Source organism: Ornithorhynchus anatinus, unplaced genomic scaffold (assembly GCF_004115215.2).
Source record: "Ornithorhynchus anatinus isolate Pmale09 unplaced genomic scaffold, mOrnAna1.pri.v4 scaffold_561_arrow_ctg1, whole genome shotgun sequence".
NCBI lineage: Eukaryota > Metazoa > Chordata > Mammalia > Monotremata > Ornithorhynchidae > Ornithorhynchus > Ornithorhynchus anatinus.
The window spans coordinates 149,431-171,072 of record NW_024396865.1 but is presented as its reverse complement, the minus strand read 5'-3'; the positions used below and the strand labels follow the sequence as shown (position 1 = coordinate 171,072).

Sequence of the window (21,642 nt, the reverse complement as noted above, 5' to 3'; positions counted from 1 at the left end):
GGAGGGGATGAGGGGTGGGGGGTTGTTACCCGCCGGGGACAAGTTCTCTCGGAATCGGCGTGGCGAGAGAGAGAGGCCGGGGATGGAAAACCTGTGTTTTGTATAGAATTTATTCCGCGGGGCGAATTGAATTAATTAATTACTTAGACGCGACAATCGGCCTTCCCTTTTCGGGATGGAAGGGGGGGAAGGGAATATGGGAGAATATGGTGTTAAAGCTTCCCCTTTGGGAGGAATATGGTGTTAGAGCTTCCCTAACGGGAGGAAGACACTGGTATGTTACTCGCATGTGGGCAGACACCAGGGCCCGCCCAGGAAGAGCTCGCTTATGGTTTACTCACAACGTGGTGAGGCGGCTAGTTCCCACCATGTGCGCACCCACTCAGGAGGAACCCACTTAAGCGTTAAACCCACTTGTACGTTAAAACCCACCTATGCGTTAAATTCACATATGCGCTCCTTGCACGTGGTGAGGCGGCTAGCTCGGGGGGAATCCACTTAAACGTTCAGTCTACTCACTTATACATTACCCACTTATGCAATAAGCTCACATATGTGTTACACTTACTTATACGTTACCCACCTATGCATTAAACCCAATTATGCGTTACACTCACCCGTCCCCTGACTCTGTGCGATGGTCCTGGTGGCGGAATAGGCGTCTGGTGCTCTGGGAAGGGAAAGACACGTGGGTGACTGTTGCTTACCGCTGTGGTCCTCCAACAGAGATCAGAGCACCACAGGCGACAGGTATTTATTACCCGTGGTTTGGGTGGTACCAACTTCCTTCCTGTTCAATGCCCGCCCCTTCCGCTCCCTCCCCTTCCATACTTAATTGGGTGGGCACGGAGGTGAGGGGCATCTATCTTCCCGTCCCGCCCCGCCTCTCTGGCCAGAGAGGTTACGTCACCGATGGCATTTTGACCTTGGGGTAGCAGGTGCCCAGGTCCACCTTGGAACAGGGGTCCGTTCTCCCGGGGTCTCCCCCGCCCCCCCCCCCGGGCCCTGGTCCCGCGGTGTCCCGCCTCGGCCTAGCAGCTGATTTAGAACTGGTGCGGACAAGGGGAATCCGACTGCATACAACACCCTGTTGAGCTTCACTCTAATCCGGCACCGTGAAGAGATATGAGAGGTGTAGAATAAGTGAGCTCTAGGGAGCTCTATCCCAGGGTGTCCGAGCGATGGGGAGGGAAGGAGTAGGAACAGAGGGAAAGAGAGGGCTCAATCTGGGAAGGCCTCCTGGAGGAGCTGAGCGTATTCACTCTGTGTGCGGAGAGGTAATGCAACCACTTTGCAGAAAGGAAAGTCGAGAGGAGAGACTTTTTATAGTAGGGAATATAACACTGTGCTGTGGAGCAGGAGACAGGTGCAGTGTATATATTATATATAAATACATATTTTCTAAATTTAATGAAGCTGATCCACCCCGTGAGTTCTGCGTATTCCCTCTGTGTCCGGAGAGGTAATGCGGCCACTTTGCAGAAGGGGAAGTAGAGAGGAGAGGCTTTTTATAGTAGGGTACATAACACTGTGCTGTGGAGCAGGAGACAAACTGATAACATTTGAGAAAAAGCAACCCTGGGAAAACGGGCCGCAAGGTGGACGGCAGGGTGGGGAGCCGGATCTTGTTCTGCCCTCTGGAAAAGTGAGTTACCGCGGCTTGACCCGGCACTGTTCATTCGTTCATTTGTTCATTCGTTTGTTCGTTCGTTCATTCGTTCATTCGTTCATTCCTTCATTCCTTCAATCCTTCCTTCTTATATACTGAGTGCTTACTGTTAGCAGAGGACTGTACTGAGCACTTGGGAAGTACAATTCGGGAGCAATTAGAGATAATCCCTACGCAACAACGGGCATAGTCTAGGAGGGGACGGGTGGGTGGGTGTAGACAAACAGCAAAACGAATCCAAAAAAAACTTGCATCAACATAAATAAATGGAATTATGGCTCTATAGACATCATTGATAAAATTAATCGAATACTAAACAGGTGCATCTATGCGTGAGTGCTGTTGGGCGGGGAAGGGTGGGGGGTAGAGCCGAGGGAGGGTGTCCGGGCGATGGGGAGGGAAGGAAGAGGAACAGAAGGAAACGGAGGACTCAGAATGGGAAGGGCTCCTGGAGGAGCTGAGCTTTCAGTAGGGCTGTGAAGGGCGAGGGAGGATGGGGGAAAGTGTGCTAGTTTGGCGGATGTGAGGACGGAGGGCATGCCAGGGCAGAGGTAGGACGTGGTACAGGGGCTGACTGAGGGACAGGCATGAATGAGAAAAAGTGAGGGGGCAAAGCATCAGAGGAGCGGTGAGTGTGTCGTCTGGGCTGGGCTATCGAAAGAGAGAAGGGTGGTGAGGTTGGAGGGGGCACGGTGATGGAGAACTTGGAAGCCAAGAGTGAGGATTATTTGCTTGATAGAAAGACGGAGAGGTCACCGCTGGAGGTTTTTTGAGGAAGGGGGGGCTGGGAGAAAGGGGTGACATGCCGACAGCGTTTCCTTAGAAGGATATTCCGGGCAGCAGAGTGAAGTACAGACTGAAGTGGGGAGAGACAGGAGAATGGGAGATGAGATAGAATGCGAATGCGGTCATCCAGTCGGGATATGATGAGTGAATGCAGCGTGTCTCAGTGGAAAGATCACGGGCTTAGGAGATCTAGCAGAGGTCATGGGTTCCAGCCCCGCCACCTGTCCGCTGTGTGACTTTGGGCAAGTCACTTAACATCTCGTTACCTCAGTCAGCTCATCGGGGAAAAGGGGATTAAGACTATGAACCTCACGTGGGACAATATGATTGCCCTGTATCCCCTCCTCCCCCCGCCCCGCTCCCCTAGTGCAGGGGACATAGTGGGGGCTTAGCAAATAGCCTCTTTATCATTATTATTATTATTGTTGACGAAGGTAGCAGTTTGGATGGAGAGGAAAGGGCTCATGTCCAAATGTCTCTGAGGCGGCTGAGGGAGCCCTGAGGATGTCCGGGGTAGGTTGCGAGTTGGGTTCCCCTTGTGAGTGTACTCGGTTGCCCTCGGACCCCCAGCAGAGGGAAATTCCTTTGGCATGAAGCCGCCGAGGACGGTGTTAACGATCGTGACATTCTTCCTCCCGCGTCCCGGCTCCGGGAGAAGGGAAAAGGAAGCCGTCAGTTGCAAATGAGATGGAATGGCACGAGTGTGTAGAGGCTCAGAAAGGCTGAAAGGAGAGGGAGTTGGGAAATGTCTAGCCCTCCGATTTCTGGGTTGAGCGATCCAAAGTTCAATCTCAGTGGGACGTTCCGCTCTTCCCGCATGGTCATTTTGGCTCTGTGGGGCTGACTCGTGCTCTGTTCCTGCAAAACTCCGAATAAATAACTCTCTATGAGAATAGGTTATTCAGATGGTCAACCTCCTTCACTTCCTTTATTCAGCTCGTTCATTGAGGAACCAGCAAGACCTAGCAGAAAAGAGTCGTCAATCTTTGGGCGTCTGGGTTTTGGATCCGGGCCGGTGACTTCAGGGTGATTTCTGTGCTTCTCTTTTCCAGCCCTGGCTCCTGTAGAATACGTGCAAGTTAGTGAGTGGGTGAGGTGGGATGGAGCACGAGGTCAGTGGAATTGAGAAGCGATAGGAGGTGGGTGGTCAGCTGAAGGGTCTTCGCGAACCTCGGTTTGGAACCTGAAGAAGGGACGCCTGGGGGCCAGGGTGGAAAACCCGGAGGAGTTCAACCGGGGGTGGGGGAATGCGTTTAGGTGCAGATGGATCTCTTGCGGTCTAGGACAAACGATGAGGTAAGGGGTAGGCCCTGGGGAAAGGAGTCAGGATCACATCTCAGGGGCAGCCCAGGCACAGGCCTGGGACCCGGATAAGCAGGTAGAATCTGAAAGGGGAAGTTTGCCCTTGAGAGTCGCAGAGGAAAGAACTCGGGAGCAGGCCGAGAGAAAGCGAAATAGACACCCAGCCAGGGTCACCGCCGAAACAGTGTTCCCAAATAGTAGCAGATAAAGAAGGGGAGAGTCGGAGAGGCAGTCCTGAGGTCCCGCAGCCATGTCAGGGAGAAAAGGGTGGGCTTCACGAGAAGGAGTGAGTGGGATGGCAGGAGAGTAATCTGGGGTAATAGCGGGAAAAGAAAGGATGCGAGGGGGAGAAAAAGAGAAAGAGGGACTTTACCTGCAGCCAGCGGAGAGACCCGGATGCAGCGGCGCTTGGCAGTCTGGGAGGATCTTGGCGATGTTGTGAAGATGAGACTGGCGGGTTTGGGGGACTGATTGGATATGTGGGGAGAATCCTGAAGATTTTTTTGGGTTGGAGCTTTCCTAATGGGAAATTATGTATTAAAAGCGTCCCACGTTCCTCTGTCGAGTACATTCATTCATTCATTCATTCATTCATTCATTCAATAGTTTTTATTGAGCGCTGGCTAAGCACTTGGAATGTACAAATGGGTAACAGACAGATTCCCTGCCCTTTGACCGGCTTACAGTCTAACTGGGGGAGACAGAAAGACAAAAACAAAACAAAAACCCAATTTAGGCCTCTGGGTTTTGGATCCGGGCCTGTGACTTCAGGGTGATTTCAATGCTTCTCTTTTCCAGTCCTGGCTCCTGTAGACTACGTGCAAGTTAGTGAGTGGGTGAGCTGGGATGGAACTCAGGCGTGGTCTCTGCACCCACTTGGGTGAACTCTGGGGAGTGGGAGAGGGAGAGAAGGCCAGCCAGGCAGGAGGGCCAGGTGGAGCTCTGCCCACTGCTCAAATCCAAGGCACGTGGGGAGGGGAGAAGGGGCTGAAGTGGGCCTTGACTCTGGGTTTCCATCTGAGTGGAGAAGGGGAAGGGTATGGCAGCTCGTGGTCTCTTCCTGCTGCGCTGCCTGTCCCAGGCCTACACATGGGCAGCTCTCCCCGACCGCTGCCTTGGCAGCTGGGGATCTGGGTGTCGTGTGTGAACTGACCTTTAACCCTCTCTACGTCTCCACCACTCCACCCTTATTCCTCCGGCTCGCCAAGCCCCTTTTCCTGCACCGGCCGCAGGCCACTGACGCTGTTTGTTTGCCCTCATTCCGGTTGAGCTGAAACTCCTCACTACTCCCCCATGGCCCAGGGGATGCCGGACTGGGCGGGGAAGGGCCAGGGGATGCTGGGCTCTGAGCTGGGAGAGACAGGAGGAAGGGAGATCAGAGAGAAGGCTGATACAATAATCCAGCCGGGATATTATAAGAGCCTGTACCAGTAAGATAGCCGTAGTGATGGGCCTGCTCCGTCATTTTCCTGCTTGAGTTCTGTTGTGCTACTATTGTCCCAAGAATTTTCTGCGTGGGAGGCTCATTCCGCCAACGACAGGCACGGGGATAATTCAGACAGGGGGTAGTCAGCACTCATTTCACTCTCAACTCATTAACAAGAATTGATTGATTAACTGTAAGGGAACACTTTGCATTGAAATGTTAACCTTTCTAATGGATTGGCAGTGAGAGTGTGAACTCTTGCCCCGGAGTGAGATGGGCCTGCGACCCGCCCTTGATCGCTCTTCAAATAGAACAGCGGGGCCACACTGCTCCATGACGCGCTCTGATAGCGAAGTCTCTTTTATCAGCTGAGGTACCAAGTAGCGCACTCACACCAGCTAGGCAGAACGTGAAATACGCGTGGAGATAGGGGAAGTGTTAAATTGGAGCCAACACAGCAGGAGTAGAGCTTCCCCTTCTGGGCCCTTGAGAGAAGGTGGCGGGAAACAGAGCAAACTGATTTGGCTGGTCTTCCTCACGGGGGAATCAATCCGTAGAAAAAGTCCATCCCAGATCGACTGTGTCCTCTGGGACACTCCAAAGAAGGCTGTAAGCCAATTCGGCTCCCAAAGCAAAGGTTGCCCGCTTCCCTTCATTTACCGTTTCTGAAGGGCTCGACAGGCAGGCGTGGCGACGATGGGGCAAAACTCCTGGGCTGAATGTTCTCCGTTCATTTCTCCTGCAGACTTCTCCTGTTGCCAGAAACCATCGCATCCCGGGAATCCTTGTTCTGGAGCTTTGTAAAGGCTTACCCAAAGATCTCTGCGATGGAAGTGGACATGGTGTCCTCAGCTATACTACCGCTATGTGAAGGGGACGAAGAGATTGAATGATCTTGGTACGAGAAATACTCCCAGACCATGGGACGTGATCCCTCAATAAGGAGCACCTCTCAAAGTTCAGGTAGTATGACAGAAAAGTTTATCTCACCACATCTCTAGAGAGAGATGGACGTAGCTGAGCGTACTGGGTGAATCCAGGGTGAAGGGATGTATCGATCGTGGTGAGGGCTGGGTCCTGGGGAAGGGGCATAGCCCGGCGGTATTCCATATCAGGCGTTTCTCGAGTCTTCTGCTTACTGTTCGTTTTCTATCTCTAATAGCCCCTTCCTGCCTTCTGGAGCCACGAATGGCACCTCTTGATCAGACACATGGGTCCGGGTCTTCCTCTGGACTCATCAGCATTGCTAGGAATAATGACGAAGGTAATGAAATGGAAAAGAAAGAGGAGGAAGGAAAGGAAAGGAACGTAACCAAGAGGAAGATGGACAGGGTGGTGGTCCACAAAACCTCCCAGAATCGTCCTGTGAGCAAATCCATCATGGAAACCTTGTGGATGACATTTAAAATGAAGCATCGGGTCAGGACCCCTGAAGCAGTAAGACTGGCCGGAGATTTGGCGATATCCGTTCCACAGGTAAGAAACCAACTTTTTTGTGGGCTTGAGTTCCTTCAGGTAGAGGTCTAGAGGAGTGCACAGTTGAACAGTGGAGGGGGAGGGAACGAGTACGGTACCAAAAAGCAGTCATCTATACAGAAATGAGGTTCCTTGACCCTTCTGCCCACATCCCACACCCATCTACCTTTCAAGATGTTTTTTTTCGCTCTCCCATTCGGCTCCTCTCCCCGTTTCACTCGCCATATCATCCATTGCATCTGACCACACAAGCGCCTCTGCTGAACTGGCTTGTAGAGAAGTCGTGGGCTGGAGATGTGGTTGCTCGTCACCTCCCAGGAATCTGAATCACATCTCCGTTTTACAAGATGAGGCCAAATATTTCCTCTGCAGGGAATCAGATAGGTTTGCTCCCGCCCCGTCCCCAAACCTCCCTGTCTTCCTACACACACACACACACACACACACACACACACACACGACTCAAACTGAACTGATTTTCTGTCTGTTTTCTCATCCAGGTTACAGCCTGGTTTCATAGCACCAGAAGGAAATATCGAGAAATGGCTACGGTCCAGAAGAAGGCGACAAGGTCTGCCCAGGTGAGTTAATATGCCAGAAAGTCTGTCCCTGGCAGCAGCCGAATCTCAATCGCAGAGAAAGAGGAGGGAGCGTGAGTGGAGCGGCAAGAGGTGAATGGAGCCTGAGGGCGGGAGGGGGCCATGCACTTCACCCTGAGGTAGAAGAAGAGAGATGTCTTTGTGACCCTCAAACTCAAGACACTGAAAGGGAAAACATGGGATGGAGGCTGGTCGCAACATGGACTGAGATTTTAGGGGTCAGGAAGGGAGATGGGGATGGAGAAGGGTTGTTATGAGATAGCTCACCGTACCTCATGTATAAGCGTGATCCCATGGAGATGCAGGGTGTTATTATTTTCGTAGTCTCTAAACGCTAAGCCTGCTTCAAAGTTTGCTTTTGTCTCCGGACTGTTCTTAGGATGAAGTCTCCCGTGACCCACTGCACGTGCTCCGCTTAAAACGGATTGGGAAGAGCGATTCCTTCTAAATCTCCAATTCCATGCCCCAATACCAACCCAGTGGGATTCAGAAATCCCACCGCTTCCAATTCTTGAAAACACAGTATCATTGACTCGCGACTGGAACGCATGCCCCCGTGCCTCCACGGGCATGCAATTAGTAACTGTGTCTGTGGGGTGGGATATTCAGGACTTGGCGTGACCTGTTGGAAAGAGCACGACACTGGGACTCAGCAGACCCGAGTTGCAGTTCCACTTATACCTCATTCCTGTTGTGTGATCTTGGGCAAGTCCCTTACCTTCTCCGTTCCTGTTCCCCCCCCCCCCGTGAACTGGGGAAAAGAGTCCTGTTCTCTCCGCAAGCTCCGGCTCTCACCCCACCCTCAATGCTTTGCCCTCTCCGGGCTGACGAGTGCAGAGACGGATCTGAGGTAGCATGAAACACCCAGAGGAGCTGGCGGAGCCCTGGCTGCGGAGGCCTAAACTATGATTCTTCCTTCCGCGAAGTTCAGTTCGAGGTTCACTTATACACACTTCGATTTTGGAGGAAACACGTCCCCTTCCCCTCACCGCCCCAGCCCGCATTCTACCTGGGTTCCTTCTTCCCATAGTTCACGGAAGGTATCTCCTCCCTCTCTTCCCCAGCGCCGCCCCCATCTCGCCACATCGGGCAACCTGGTAATTCCAGTTTCGAAAACATAAAACATAAGACATTGGAAAGGGCAGACCTTGTCATATCTTTGAAGGATTTCACCCCATCAAAGTTTCATCGTGAAGGAATTGATCTGAAGTGGAGGATATTGCTCCAAATTGCCATTAGCTGCCAAGATCTATTCTAAATTGAAACCATCACTTATTTACTTAGATAAATGTATAAACTAAACAATCAAGTAAAATATTTCTTAATATTAACATTTGCCTCATTTTTTTGCGACCTTTTCTCAGAACGAATGGAACTCCCTAGAAGAAGGTGAGGGAGAGAAGGGGAAGGGCAGGAGGGGGTCCCAGTGAGAACTAGCCGCCCCCCCAACCTGTAAACTAACTACGCTTTGAAAGCCTGCATCCAAAAAATCCTTTTTCTTTCCACTCTCTACAATTTCCCCCGTCCGTTCTTTCATCTTTAGCTTTTGAGTTTTTTTCATTCATTCGTACAATTCGGCAACAGGTAGAGGCTATCACTATCCAACAACGGGCTCACAGTCTATTTAATTGTATATAGACAAAACCGTGACCCCGTCTGTTCATTCAAGCCTTTGTGCAGCTCGGAGCATCTTTTCCAGCTCCCAGTGTGCCGTCATAGGTGGTGAAGAGGAGGGAGGACCTGTGACCTCTTCCAGAACCACCTGCTGAGTTGTTGTGCTGCAGCTGCTGGAACGAGTGAGTTAAGTTCAGTAGAGAGGGAAATGTTGACAGCGTCAAATTGTTCTTCAAGGCTTAATGGGACAGGATGAGTTGAGAAAATTGGATGGGGTCAAAAGATCGGGAGTCTCGGGGGAGAGAGGGGGGTGACCTCACAGATTTTAGTATTCAGTCCGAATATGGGCTGAAACCAGCCCGTGTGTCCCCGGCTACAAGGTCCCTTTGGATAACAAGCGAGCAGCCTTGTTGACCTTTACTTCGAGCTTCGTCCTCATAATTGCTCTAATCTATGAATTGTCTTCTGTTATTACATGACATCTCGCCCGGGCCCCGAACTGTGTGTCAACATTGGTCTTCACTTGAAGCCTATCTGGCTGGCTGGCTGCGATCACAGAAAGGAAAACGCCAAGGGCATTAAGTTGTGTATGCGAGGTGCAAACTGTGCTCTTCAAAGACAGAAGAGGAGCCAGCAAAGGAGACAGAGAATGAACGCCCAGAGAGACGATAGGAGAACCAGGAGAAGACAGTGTTGGTGAAACCAAGGTTGGATAATGTTCCCAGGAGAAGGGGGTGGTCGATTTGTCTGCTGTGTGACCTTGGGCAAGTCACTTCATTTCTCTGTGCCTCAGTTACTTCATCTATGAAAATGGGGAGTAAAAAAATGTGAGCCTCATGTGGGACAATCTGATAACTCTGTGTCTACCCCAGCGCTTAGAACAGTGCTCTGCACATAGTAAGTGCTTTCCAAATATCATAATTATTATTAATCATTATTATTAGGACGGCTGAGAGGTCGATGAGAATTAGGATGGAATAGAGACCGTTGGATTTTGCAAGAAGAAGATCATTTGTGATCTTTGAGAGTGTGATTTCTGTGGAATGGAGGGGATGGAAGCCAGATTGGAGTGGTTCGAAGAGAGAATAGGAGGAGAGGAATTTGAGACAGCGGGTGTAGGCAACTCGCTCAAGAATTTGGAAAGCAATGGTGAAAAGGAGACGGGCCAATAACTGGAGGGAGCCGTGGGGTCAAAGGAGGGTTTGTTTTTTCTAGATAGAGACATGGGCATGTCTCATGGGTAAGCAGTGGGGAGAGAAGCCTTTGGAGGTCGAACAATTGAAGGTGGCTGTTAAGAAGGGAAGAAGGGATGGGGCAAGGGTTTTAATAAGATGCGAAAGAATTGGGTGGGATTTGCAGGTTGAGGAGGATTTTGAGAGGAGACAAAAGATTTCCTGCAGAGATACTGCTGGAAAATACTGCAGGGGAGATTTTACGGAGGTCGCACCTGATAGAGTCAATTTGCTTAATACACTAGGTGACCAGGTTTGGGGGACAAGGGATGAGGGAGACGGGGAAGACAGTAAGCTCTTCACAAATACCGCTATTATTATCATGATTAGTATCTTCATCATTAATCCTGGAGTAGGAGAGCAACGAGGTAATAATGTTAATAATGTTGGTATTTGTTAAGCGCTTACTACGTGCCGAGCACTGTTCTAAGCGCTGGGGTAGACACGGGGGAATCAGGTTGTCCCACGTGGGGCTCACAGTCTTAATCCCCATTTTACAGATGAGGGAACTGAGGCACAGAGAAGTTAAGTGACTTGCCCACAGTCACACAGCTGACAGATGGCAGAGCCGGGATTCGAACCTATGACCTCTGTCTCCAAAGCCCGGGCTCTTTCCACTGAGCCACGCTGTTTCACGAGGTGAGGTAGGAGGGGGCGAGGCGACTGCATGCTTTTTAAAGTTAATTTCGAGGAGATTGACTTGGATGGATGGGCACCACTGAAGGTTCTTGAGTAGAAGGAAAGCATGGTCCGAACGTTTTTGTAAAACATGATGCGGGCAGCAGTGTGAAGTATGAACTGGAGAGCCAAGAGGCTGGGAGATGAGCAGGGAGGCTGTTACAATAATCCAGGCGGGAGAGGATAAGTGATTGTACTAACGTGATAGTGTTTTGGAAAGAGAGGAATGGGCAGATATGAGAAGGTGGACCCGAAGGATTTAGTAATGGATTGAAGATGTAGGGTGAATGAGAGAGAGGACTCAATGATAATGCCAAGGTTTTGGGCTTGTGAGACAGGAAGGAAGGTGATGCTGTCTACAGTGAGGAGAAAACAGGGGTAGGACAGGGTTTGGGTGGGAAGCTGTGCTTTAGACATGTTAGGTTTAAGGTGATGGGAGGACATTCAAGTAGGGATTTCTAGAAGGAAGAAAGAAATACGAGACTGTAGAGAGAAGGAGAGATGAGGGCTGGCCATATAGGTTTAGATATCATTGGCATAGAGGAGGTAGTGGAAGCCATGTGAGCGGGCGTGTTCAGGAGCGGGCGTGTCCAGGTTGGTGAGTGAATGAGGTTGGGTGGAGGAGCAGTAGATCAATGGAGTTGAGGAGTTGAGGAGGAGGGTGCAGTAGAAAGGTAGTTAGTCACATTTTTGTAGATACTGAAGTCGCAAGTGTCAGGGTAGGCATGGAGAAAGAGAAAAGGTATGAAAGGTGAGAAAGGGATGAAAATTATTAAAGAGGTTGGACCTGTCCTTCCATTGGTTACTGGGCCTATCCATTGGTTGCATCAGCCATGGGCCTTGAGTGATGGAGAAAGGCGAGGGGTCAAGGTCACAGTCCCACAGTACTCCCAGTTTCAGGGGGGCACAGCTCTGGTCCTCACGGCCCCACCAGGGTGAACACAGGGGATAGGGGAGAGAAAGCAAGCACTCGAGGTGGTTCGGACGGAGCTCTGACCATCTTCGAATCGAGAGCACGTGGGGTGGGGGAGAATAGGCTGAAATGGGCCTGAGAACGGGAGTCCCATCTGAGAAGACAAGGGGAAGGGAATGGCAGCTCGATACCTCTTCATGCTATGCTGCCTGTCTCAGGTCTCCATCAAGGATAGCACTCCCTAACCGCTGCTACAGCAGCAGGAGATCTCGGCACCTTACTAGACCCGGCCTTCTTTCCTACCTTGTCATGGACTCGGCAAAGGCCACTAACACTATAAATAATATTACAGATGTGGACATAAGTGCAGTGGGGCTGGGAGGGGGAATTGGTCTCTGGGAAAGGCTGGCAAGGGGTTTAATTGTAACCATGAAAGCAGTAGAGTGGAAGGATGTTCTCATCTCAGTCATCAACGTTAACAGGATTTGCTGGATCGCTAGTCAGTCAATTCTTGGCATTTATTGAGGGCTTACTATTTGCAGAGCGCTGTACTAAGCACATGGGAGAGTACAGTGCAACAGAACCTGATTATCCTGGATCTACCTCAGTATGGTACTTAGTGTGACATCCCAGCTCTGCCACTTGTCTGCTGTGTGACCTTGGGCGAGTCACTTTACATCTCTATGCCTTATCTCTAAAATGGGGATCAAGACCGAGAGCCCCATGTGGGACTGGGATTATGTCCAATCTGATAGCTTGTATGCACACCAGTGCTTAGAACAGTACCTAGCACATAGTAAGCCCTTAATAAATATCACAATTATTATCATTACTTGGGTCAGAGAAAGAGCTTAGCAAGTACCATAATAATTAATAGACCTGTTATTGTTATCCTTGGGGGAGAGAGGCTCAGGGTTGGGGAGGATGGTTTGAGTCCTCTCTGTGTGCTACCTCCATGCTACAGATGTTCCTGCCCATGAAGTGGATGGCTCCGGAGAGCATCTTTGACAATCTGTACAGTACGCTGAGTGATATCTGGTCTTACTGGATCCTGCTGTGGGAGATCTTCTATCTTGGTACATCCCCGTCAACCCCCTGCCCTGCCCCTGGCAGTCCTCCTCTGGAATGCCAGAAGCAACTGTTTGCCGGCTGCCCTTGTGGACACCCACCCGCATGCTGTGGATGGGCACACACCTCTCTCTCTTCATCTCTGCCTTTCCCCACGTGACCTAGTACGGAACCCTGATTCTCCCCTCTCCACCCCTAATTGTTCCATCAGTAACCAGCTTGGACCCCCTGACACTTCCCTGACCGCCCGACTCTCCCTCCAGTGACCTAGCACGGACCACTGTCTCCTCACACAATAAACCCACCACGGACCCCTGACTCTCCCCTTTCCACCCCTGACTCTCCCTCCAGTGCCCCAGCACGGATCCTGTATGAACTCCTTGTCCGTGACTCTGTCCAATTTCCTCTGAACCTGTTGGTGTTTTAGGCTGAGCAGCTTCTTGGGGAAGGGAATTCTGTACTCACCCCCCTTTTCTTGTGTTTCCCTTTGGCTTTGCCAGCTTCTCATTCTTGTGAAACTCCCTTGCTCTGATGCCAAGATGTTTGGGGACCACAAATTTCCCGTCTGCCCTGCTCAACCCACCACGGCTGTGGAACTGGCAGTCCAGTCTCCTGAGTGCTGGCTAAGTCACCTAGGGCCAGGCCCTCTGTGGCCTGAATGGCACCCCATTGTTCACGTGAACGGTACTGCTCTGTCGACAGGGGGCACACCCTACCCGGGCATGATCATCGACTGTACCTTCTACAGCAAGATCAAGGGCCGCTATAGAATGGCCAAGCCGGACCATGCCACCGACGAGGTGTAAGTCATTGTTTCTAATTCTGGCTCCGCCACTTGTCGGCTGTGTGACCTTGGGCAAGTCACTTCACGTCTCTCTGCCTCAGTTCCCTCATCTGTAAAATGGGGATTGAGACCTTGAGCCCCACGTGGGACGGGGACTATGTCCAACCCAATTTGCTTGTATCCACCCCAGAGCTAAGTACAATACCTGGCATGCAGTGTTTAACAAATGGCCCAATTATTATTACTATTATTACTGTTAAGTCTTCCTTTTTGGGCCCCTGCGCTCCTCCTCCCCCATTCCCCTTCCCCTCCTTCTCCAGGTATGAGATCATGGTCAAGTGCTGGAACAACGAACCCGAGGAGAGACCATTCTTGAAACATCTGAGCGAGATCTTGGGCAGCCTGCTGCCCAGCCACTACAAGAAGGTTCGCCCACTGTGGGCTGGCGCTGCAGCGGCGGAGGGGCTGGGCTGCGGAGTTCCAGAGGGATCCAGGCTGCTGGGAGTCCCGGGCTCATTGGATGACCTTAGACAAATCCCTTCACCTCTCTGGGCCTCAGTTTCCTCCTCCACAAAGCGGGGCTTAAGATCCCTGTTATCCCTCCCTCTAAAACTCGGAGCCCCATGGGGGATGGGGACCATGACCAGCCTGGCACTTAGCACAGGCTCAGCACCCAGTGCATACTCAGTAAACCCCACTGTTGCTAGTACCAATACATAGTACAGAGCACTGTACTAAGCACTTGAGAAAGTATGATAGTCATTCAATCGTATTTGTTAAGTGCATACTGTGTGCAGAGCACTGTACTAAGCGCTTGGAATGTACAATTCAGCAATAGATAGAGGCAATCCCTGCCCGACAGCGGGCTCACAGCTTAAAAGGGGGAGACAGACAGCAAAGGAGACAGACAGCAAAACAAAACAAGTAGGCAGGCATCAATACCATCAAAATAGATAGTGTCATAGATATATACACATCATTAATAACATAGAGTAATAAATTATATATACAAATATACACAAGTGCTGTGGGTGGGGAAAGGGGTAGAACAAAGGGAAGGAGGAGTAGGGGCAATGGGGAGGGGAGGAGGGGCAGTGCAAACTGAGGAGGGCTCAGTTTGGGAAGGCATCCCGGAGAAAGTGAGCTCTCAAACATGATGTAACAGACACACTCCCTGCCCCCAACGAGCTTACAGTCTAGTGGGGTATGCAGACATTAGTATAAATTAGTATAAATCAATTATGGATGTGTACATACGTGCTACAGGGCTCAGGCAGGGTGCAAATCCAAGGGCAAGGGTGATGCAGAGGGAGCGTGAGTAGAGTACTGGGTGCCTGCTGTGTGCAGAGTACTGTATTGGGCACCTAGTGTAGGCAGAGCACTACAGAAGGTGCTTGGGAGTCAGACAGAAATGAGATGCAGGTCCCGCCCTTGAAAACCCCAGTCTAATGAAGGGGACAAATCAACATAAAGTGATGCATAGACGCCTAGGCAGAAGGGTACAAAGAGGGAAGGAAGAGGTAAATCGAAGAGATCGCTCACAAGACCGAATCAATCGTTAGAGGCCATTCTGCTTCTTCCCGGACCTAGTAGAAGGTTGGCAAAGAAAGCAGGGAGGAGGGGGAAGGAGAAAGTTGTCTGTGTTTCAGTCCCCGAGCCACTGGGCCAGGAGCCGTTGCTTCCCATCGTGCCACTGCCAAAGGCGTGTGACCCTGGCACTGTCCACCAAGGTCAGGTGCCTCCCCCTAAGGGGCCAACCGCGGAGGTTACCCTGGGCACCGGTCCCCAGGGGCCCACAGGGCGGTATGGCTCAGTGTGGGAGGATGGGAGCGGTCCCCACCCCTCTCGCCCGCGCAGGGGCAGCTTTGCAGGCTCCAGTCCTCCGGGCGGAGTTGGGAGGTGGCGGGCAGAGCGTGTCAAGTTGGAAGCTCGGTCTTTCCGATGCCCCTGGGGCCATAGAGCTATTCTGGGAGTTGGGGTCCCCTGGAGGGGATGCCTCTGCCTCCAATGGTGGGAGCTCTGTACTTCCTCCATTTCAGCACCTCTGCCCACTCCCCAGGACCCAGATGTCCGAGGAGATCGCCATCGAGATGAGCTCCAGCAGCTCGACCTTAGTCAAGGGAGAGGATGAGACCCTCGAGGACATCAATCTGGTGGACGATGACATTAACATTGATCCATCAGACCCAGCGAAGGACAGGTTCCTGTAATCTCCCGCACCCCCACGGTCCCAGTACATATCCACGTCCACCCCGCCCCTCACCGCCTAGTCGAAAGCCACTTCACTGCAGTGCAAAAGCTGCCGAGGAGTCTCCGGCCTGTGCCAAAAGAGGTAGGTGGTCCTGATGGACCCCCAGGACCCCTGAATTGGGCAAGCTGGGCCCAAGTGAACCTTTCTGGTGTGCACCTCTCAGTGGGGGGAAAGGTGGAGTGTCTCAGCGGTATCTGTGGCTGCCCAGAAATGGCCCACCCTTGGCCCATGGCCTCCCTGTCCCTTCTCTACAGACACCACCCCCCACTGTCCCCTGTAATTATGCAAATAATCGTCTGCCCGAGGATGCCGTCCACTGCTCTCCCCACCCTGGTCCAGAGAAGGGACCACTCCGGGCGCCGGTGGAATCTTCCCCCTCGAGACCCGGGCTCTAGCTTAAGAGCCGAAATCACTTGTGACATTCCCAGACGCCAGGATAATAGCATCCTCCTTGCTTAGCATTCACCTGGGCATTAGAAGGTCATGGGTTCTAACCCCGGCTCTGCCATTTGTCTGCCTTGTGACCTTGGGCAAGTCACTTCACTTCTTTGGGCCTCAGTTACCTCATCTGCAAAATGGGGATGGAGACTGGGAGCTCCATGTGGGACAGGAATAGTGTCCAACCCGATTGGCTTGTATCCACCCCAGAGCTACTAAGGTACAGTGCCTGGCACATAGTAAGCGCTCAACAAATCCCATAATTATTGTTATTATTATTACTATGTGCCCAGTGCTGCACTGGGTGCCTTTTGAGTGTACTGGACATTTGGGAAGCCTAAAATACGTAAGAGACATAGTCCCTGCCCTCTAATGGAGGAGAGAGAGTGGACCCAAATGGTTAAGTAAGCCAGAACTACCAATGTGCGAGCAAATTAAATACTGGACCCAGTGAACAAATGAATAAAACCCTGAATACTAAGCGTGGCTATTTAGGAGGTGCTGAGGATGGGGATGACTGGGGCTTGAAGAAGTGGGCTGGGCCTGGGGGTTGGTGGAGGGGTGGTGGTGGGGGAGATCCAACTGGGAGGAAGGAGTCAGGGATGGGGTGGCAGAGCGGGAGATGGGGCAGGTGGGCCTGGGGGATGTCGACCCCACCCCCATAGCACTCATGTTCATATTCTTATACCCTACCTCTTTCCCTACCTCTAATTTACTTAAATATCTGTCTCCCCAATAGACTGTAAACTCCTTGAGGGCAGGGAATGTGTCTACCAACACTGTAATTATAATAATGATGATGATGATGGTGTTCGTTAAGTGCTTATTACGTGTCAAGCACTGTTCTAAGTGCTGGGGTAGACACAAGCTAATCAGATTGAACATAGTCCCTGTCCCACATGGAGCTCCCAGTCTTGAGCCCTGTTTTACAGATGAGGTAACTGAGGCACAAAGAAGTGTACTGACTTGTCCAAGTTCACACAGCAGGCAAGTGGTGGAGCCGTGGTTAAAACCCAGGTCCTTCCGACTCCCAGGGCTGCGTTCTATCCACTAGGTCAAGCTGCTTCTGCTGTCATTGTTCTCCCCCAAGCACTTAGTACGGTGCTCTGCACACACAAATTGCTCAATAAATATCATTAATCGGCTGATTAACGGGGTGGACCAGGTTGCCAGGGGCTGGTGTGCCCACTGCTAGCGGGTCTCTCAGGAGAGATCTTTTGGATGTAACAATGATAGTAATTTGGATTTCTGAATTCCACTCACATCAGTCATTGTGGGCGGGGAATGTGTCTGTTTTTGTTCTATTGGCCTCTCTCAAGCCCGTAGTACAGTGCTCTGCACATGGTAATTTCTCAGTAAATACCACTGAATGATCATCACTGAATGGTAATGAATCAGTGGTCTCATTTTTATCCTCTCAACATCCCTCCGGCTTGAAACTCCCCGCCATGACCTGCGGTTGTCCAGGAAGGGCGGAGGTGGGAGATGCTTGGACTCAAGGCTGCAGAGTGCCCCACCAACCATCAAGGGATACCCTCCATTCCGCCATTCGCAACTGGCATGCAGAACTGTGCAATAATAATAATAATAGAATTTAAGCACTCACCATAGAATAATAATAATAATAATGATACTTGTGGCATCCGTTAAATGCTTACTATGAGAAGCAGCGTGGCGCAGTGGAAAGAGCACGGGCTTTGGAGTCAGGGCTCATGAGTTCGAATCCCAGCTCTGCCACTTGTCAGCTGTGTGACTGTGGGCAAGTCACTTAACTTCTCTGTGCCTCAGTTCCCTCATCTGTAAAATGGGGATTAAGACTGTGAACCCCACGTGGGACAACCTGATTCCCCTGTGTTTACCCCAGCGCTTAGAACAGTGCTCTGCACATAGTAAGCGCTTAACAAATACCAACATTATTATTATTACTATGTGTCAAGCACTAGGGTAGTGGATAGAGCATGGGCCTGGGAGTCAGAAGACCTGGGTTCTAATCCCTGCTCTCCCACTTACCTGCTGGATGACCTTGGGTAAGTCACTTTACTTCTCTGGGCCTGTTACCTTTTCTGTAAATGGGGAGTGAGACTGTGAACCCCAAGTGGGATAGAGATTGTGTTCAACCCTATTTGCTTGAATCCACTTCAGTGCTCAATACAGTAGTGCCTGTAAGCACTTAACAAATACCATTATTACTGTTATTATTCTATGAGCTGGAGAAGATACTCAAATCAGACCCGCTCCCTGTCCCACACAGGGTTCCCAATCTAAGTAGGAGGGAGAACTGAATTTCCAATTCACAGATGAGGTAACTGAGGCACAGAAGAGTTAAGCGACCTACCCAAGGTCACAAAGGAGGCATGTATCAGAGCTGGGTTGGAACCAAGGTCCTCTGACTACCGGGCCCCTGCCCTTTCCACTAGGCCACATTGCTTCTCACCATATGTTCATTCAATAGTATTTATTGAGCGCTTACTATCTATGTGCAGAGCACTGTACTAAGCGCTTGGAATGAACAAGTCGGCAACAGATAGAGACAGTCCCTGCCGTTTGACGGGCTTACAGTCTAATCGGGGGAGACAGACAGACAAGAACAATGGCAATAAATAGAGTCAAGGGGAAGAACATCTCGTAAAAACAATGGCAACTAAATAGAATCAAGGCGATGTACATTTCATTAACAAAATAAATAGGGTAATGAAAATATATACAGTTGAACAGACGAGTACAGTGCTGAGGGGATGGCAAGGGAGACGGGGAGGAGCAGAGGGAAATGGGGGGAAAAGAGGGTTAAGCTGCGGAGAGGTGAAGGGGGAGGTGGTAGAGGGAGTAGAGGGAGAAGGGGAGCTCAGTCTGGGAAGGCCTCTTGGAGGAGGTGAGTTTTAAGTAGGGTTTTGAAGAGGGGAAGAGAATTTAGTTTGGCGGAGGTGTGGAGGGATGGCGTTCCAGGACCGCGGGAGGACGTGGCCCAGGGGTCGACGGCGGGATAGGCGAGACCGAGGGACGGTGAGGAGGTGGGCGGCAGAGGAGTGGAGCGTGCGGGGTAGGCGGTAGAAAGAGAGAAGGGAGGAGAGGTAGGAAGGGGCAAGGTGATGTAGAGCCTTGAAGCCTAGAGTGAGGAGTTTTTGTTTGGAGCGGAGGTTGATAGGCAACCACTGGAGGTGTTTAAGAAGGGGAGTGACATGCCCAGATCGTTTCTGCAGGAAGATGAGCCGGGCAGCGGAGTGAAGAATAGACCGGAGCGGGGCGAGAGAGGAGGAAGGGAGGTCAGAGAGAAGGCTGACACAGTAGTCTAGCCGGGATATAACAAGAGCCCGTAGCAGTAAGGTAGCCGTTTGGGTGGAGAGGAAAGGGCGGATCTTGGCGATATTGTAAAGGTGAAACCGGCAGGTCTTGGTAACGGATAGGATGTGTGGGGTGAACGAGAGAGACGAGTCAAGGATTACACCGAGATCGCGGGCCCGAGAGACGGGAAGGATTGATTGGTCGTGCCATCCACAGTGATAGGGAAGTCTGGGAAAGGACCGGGTTTGGGAGGGAAGATGAGGAGCTCAGTCTTGCTCATGTTGATTTTTAGGTGGCGGGCCGACATCCAGGTGGAGACATCCTGGCGGCAGGAGGAGATGCGAGCCTGAAGGGAGGGGGAGAGGACAGGGGCAGAGATGTAGATCTGCGTGTCATCTGCGTAGAGATGGTAGCCAAATCCGTGAGAGCGAATGAGTTCACCAAGGGAGTGAGTGTAAAAGGAGAACAGAAGAGGGCCAAGAACTGACCCTTGAGGAACTCCAACAGTTAAAGGATGGGAAGGGGAGGAGGCGCCAGCGAAGGAGACCGAGAATGACCGGCCAGAGAGATAAGAGGAGAACCAGGAGAGGACAGAGTCCGTGAAGCCAAGGTGAGATAAGGTGTGGAGGAGGAGCGGATGGTCGACAGTGTCAAAGGCAGCAGAGAGGTCAAGGAGGATTAGAATGGAGTAGGAGCCATTGGACTTTGGCAAGAAGGAGGTCATGGGTGACCTTAGAGAGAGCAGTCTCGGTAGAGTGGAGGGGACGGAAGCCAGATTGGAGGGGGTCCAGGAGAGAATGGGAGTTAAGGAATTCTAAGCAGCGATTGTAGATGACTCGTTCTAAGATTTTGGAAAGGAACGGTAGTAGGGAGATAGGGAGATAACTGGAGGGGGAATTGGGGTCAAGAGCGGGTTTTTTTCTAGGATGGGGGAGACGTGGGCATGTTTGAAGGCAGAGGGGAAGGAGCCATTGGAGATTGAGTGGTTAAAAATAGAAGTTAAGGAAGGGAGGAGGGCAGGGGCGATGGTTTTAATAAGGTGAGAGGGAATGGGGTCCGAGGCGCAGGTGGAGGGGGTGGCACTTGCGAGGAGAGAGGAGATCTCCTCTGAGGATTCTGCAGGGAAGGATTGAAAAGTAGGGAAGAGGGTTGGTGGGGGGGAAGGGAGAGGCGGAGGGGTGACTTTGGGGAGCTCAGACCTGATTGTGTTGATTTTTGTGATGAAATAGGTGGCCAGATCATTGGGGGTGAGAGATGGGGGAGGGGGAGGAACAGGGGGCCTAAGGAGAGAGTTAAAGGTCCGGAACAATTGGCGGGGGTGACGGGCATGGGTGTCAATGAGGGAGGAGAAGAAGTTTTGCCTGGCGGAGGAGAGGGCAGAGTTAAGGCAGGAAAGGATAAATTTGAAGTGTGTGAGGTCGGCTTGGTGCTTGGACCTTCGCCAGCAGCGCTCAGCAGCTCGAGCATAGGAGCGTAGGAGGAGGACAGAGGAGGTGATCCAGGGCTGTGGGTTGGTGGAGCGAGAGCGGCGGAGGGAAAGGGGGGCGAGAGAGTCGAAATGAGTAGAGAGGGTGGAGTTGAGAGCGGAGACCTGATCATCGAGAGTGGGAAGTGAGGACAGGGCGGCAAGGTGAGGAGAGATGCTTTTGGAAAGACGGATGGGATCAAGAGAGCGGAGGGCTCTGTGGGGCAGTAGCGAAGGTTTGCAGGGGGAGGGAGTGTGACAGATGAGGCAGGTGAGAAGGTTATGGTCAGAGAGAGGGATTTCAGAGTTGGTGAGGGTGGAGATAGTGCAGCGGTAGGAGATGACGAGATCGAGGGTGTGACCAAGTCGGTGAGTGGGCGCGGTATGGTGGAGGAGGAGGTCGGCAGAGTCGAGGAGGGATAGCAGGCGGGCGGCAGAGGAGTCATCGGGTACATCCATATGGATGTTGAAGTCTCCGAAGATCAGAGTGGGCAGAGAGAAGGAGAGAAGGAAGGTGAGAAAGGGGTCTAGGTGGTTGAAGAAGTCGAAGGTGGGATCGGGAGGGCGACAAGTATCTGGAGGGGGTGGTAGAGGCGAATGATATGGGCTTCGAAGGAGGGGAAGGAGAGGGAGGGGGGAGGAGGGATAGTGCGGAAGCGGCA

The 21,642-nt window shown here is 51.6% G+C and overlaps 2 protein-coding genes across 2 annotated transcripts; both read left to right on the top strand.

The window, feature by feature from the left end:
• Positions 1 to 5,918: 5,918 nt before the first annotated feature.
• On the top strand, positions 5,919 to 7,706 carry LOC114808923 (NANOG neighbor homeobox-like). Its single transcript, XM_029057191.2, has 4 exons — positions 5,919 to 6,146; positions 6,346 to 6,659; positions 7,160 to 7,240; positions 7,638 to 7,706. The coding sequence occupies exons 1-4, from the start codon at positions 6,104 to 6,106 to the stop codon at positions 7,704 to 7,706; spliced, it is 507 nt and encodes a 168-aa protein (XP_028913024.1). The 5' UTR covers positions 5,919 to 6,103.
• A 4,944-nt stretch (positions 7,707 to 12,650) lies between these two features.
• Positions 12,651 to 15,757, top strand: LOC114808926 (platelet-derived growth factor receptor alpha-like). The gene is made up of 4 exons (XM_039911055.1): positions 12,651 to 12,771; positions 13,466 to 13,565; positions 13,868 to 14,041; positions 15,607 to 15,757. Exons 1-4 carry the CDS (start codon positions 12,651 to 12,653, stop codon positions 15,755 to 15,757), a joined length of 546 nt encoding a protein of 181 aa, XP_039766989.1.
• Positions 15,758 to 21,642: the final 5,885 nt, after the last annotated feature.

Bases quoted from the DNA above. Each gene is read 5' to 3' on its own strand.
- LOC114808923 (XM_029057191.2), top strand. From the start codon at position 6,104: ATGGGACGTGATCCCTCAATAAGGAGCACCTCTCAAAGTTCAG. The intron at 6,660-7,159 runs GTAAGAAACCAA...TTTCTCATCCAG, and splicing joins TGGCGATATCCGTTCCACAG to GTTACAGCCTGGTTTCATAG. The intron at 7,241-7,637 runs GTGAGTTAATAT...GACTGTTCTTAG, and splicing joins AGGCGACAAGGTCTGCCCAG to GATGAAGTCTCCCGTGACCC.
- LOC114808926 (XM_039911055.1), top strand. From the start codon at position 12,651: ATGCTACAGATGTTCCTGCCCATGAAGTGGATGGCTCCGGAGAGCATC. The intron at 12,772-13,465 runs GTACATCCCCGT...CTCTGTCGACAG, and splicing joins GTGGGAGATCTTCTATCTTG to GGGGCACACCCTACCCGGGC. The intron at 14,042-15,606 runs GCTGCTGGGAGT...CCCACTCCCCAG, and splicing joins GGAGTTCCAGAGGGATCCAG to GACCCAGATGTCCGAGGAGA.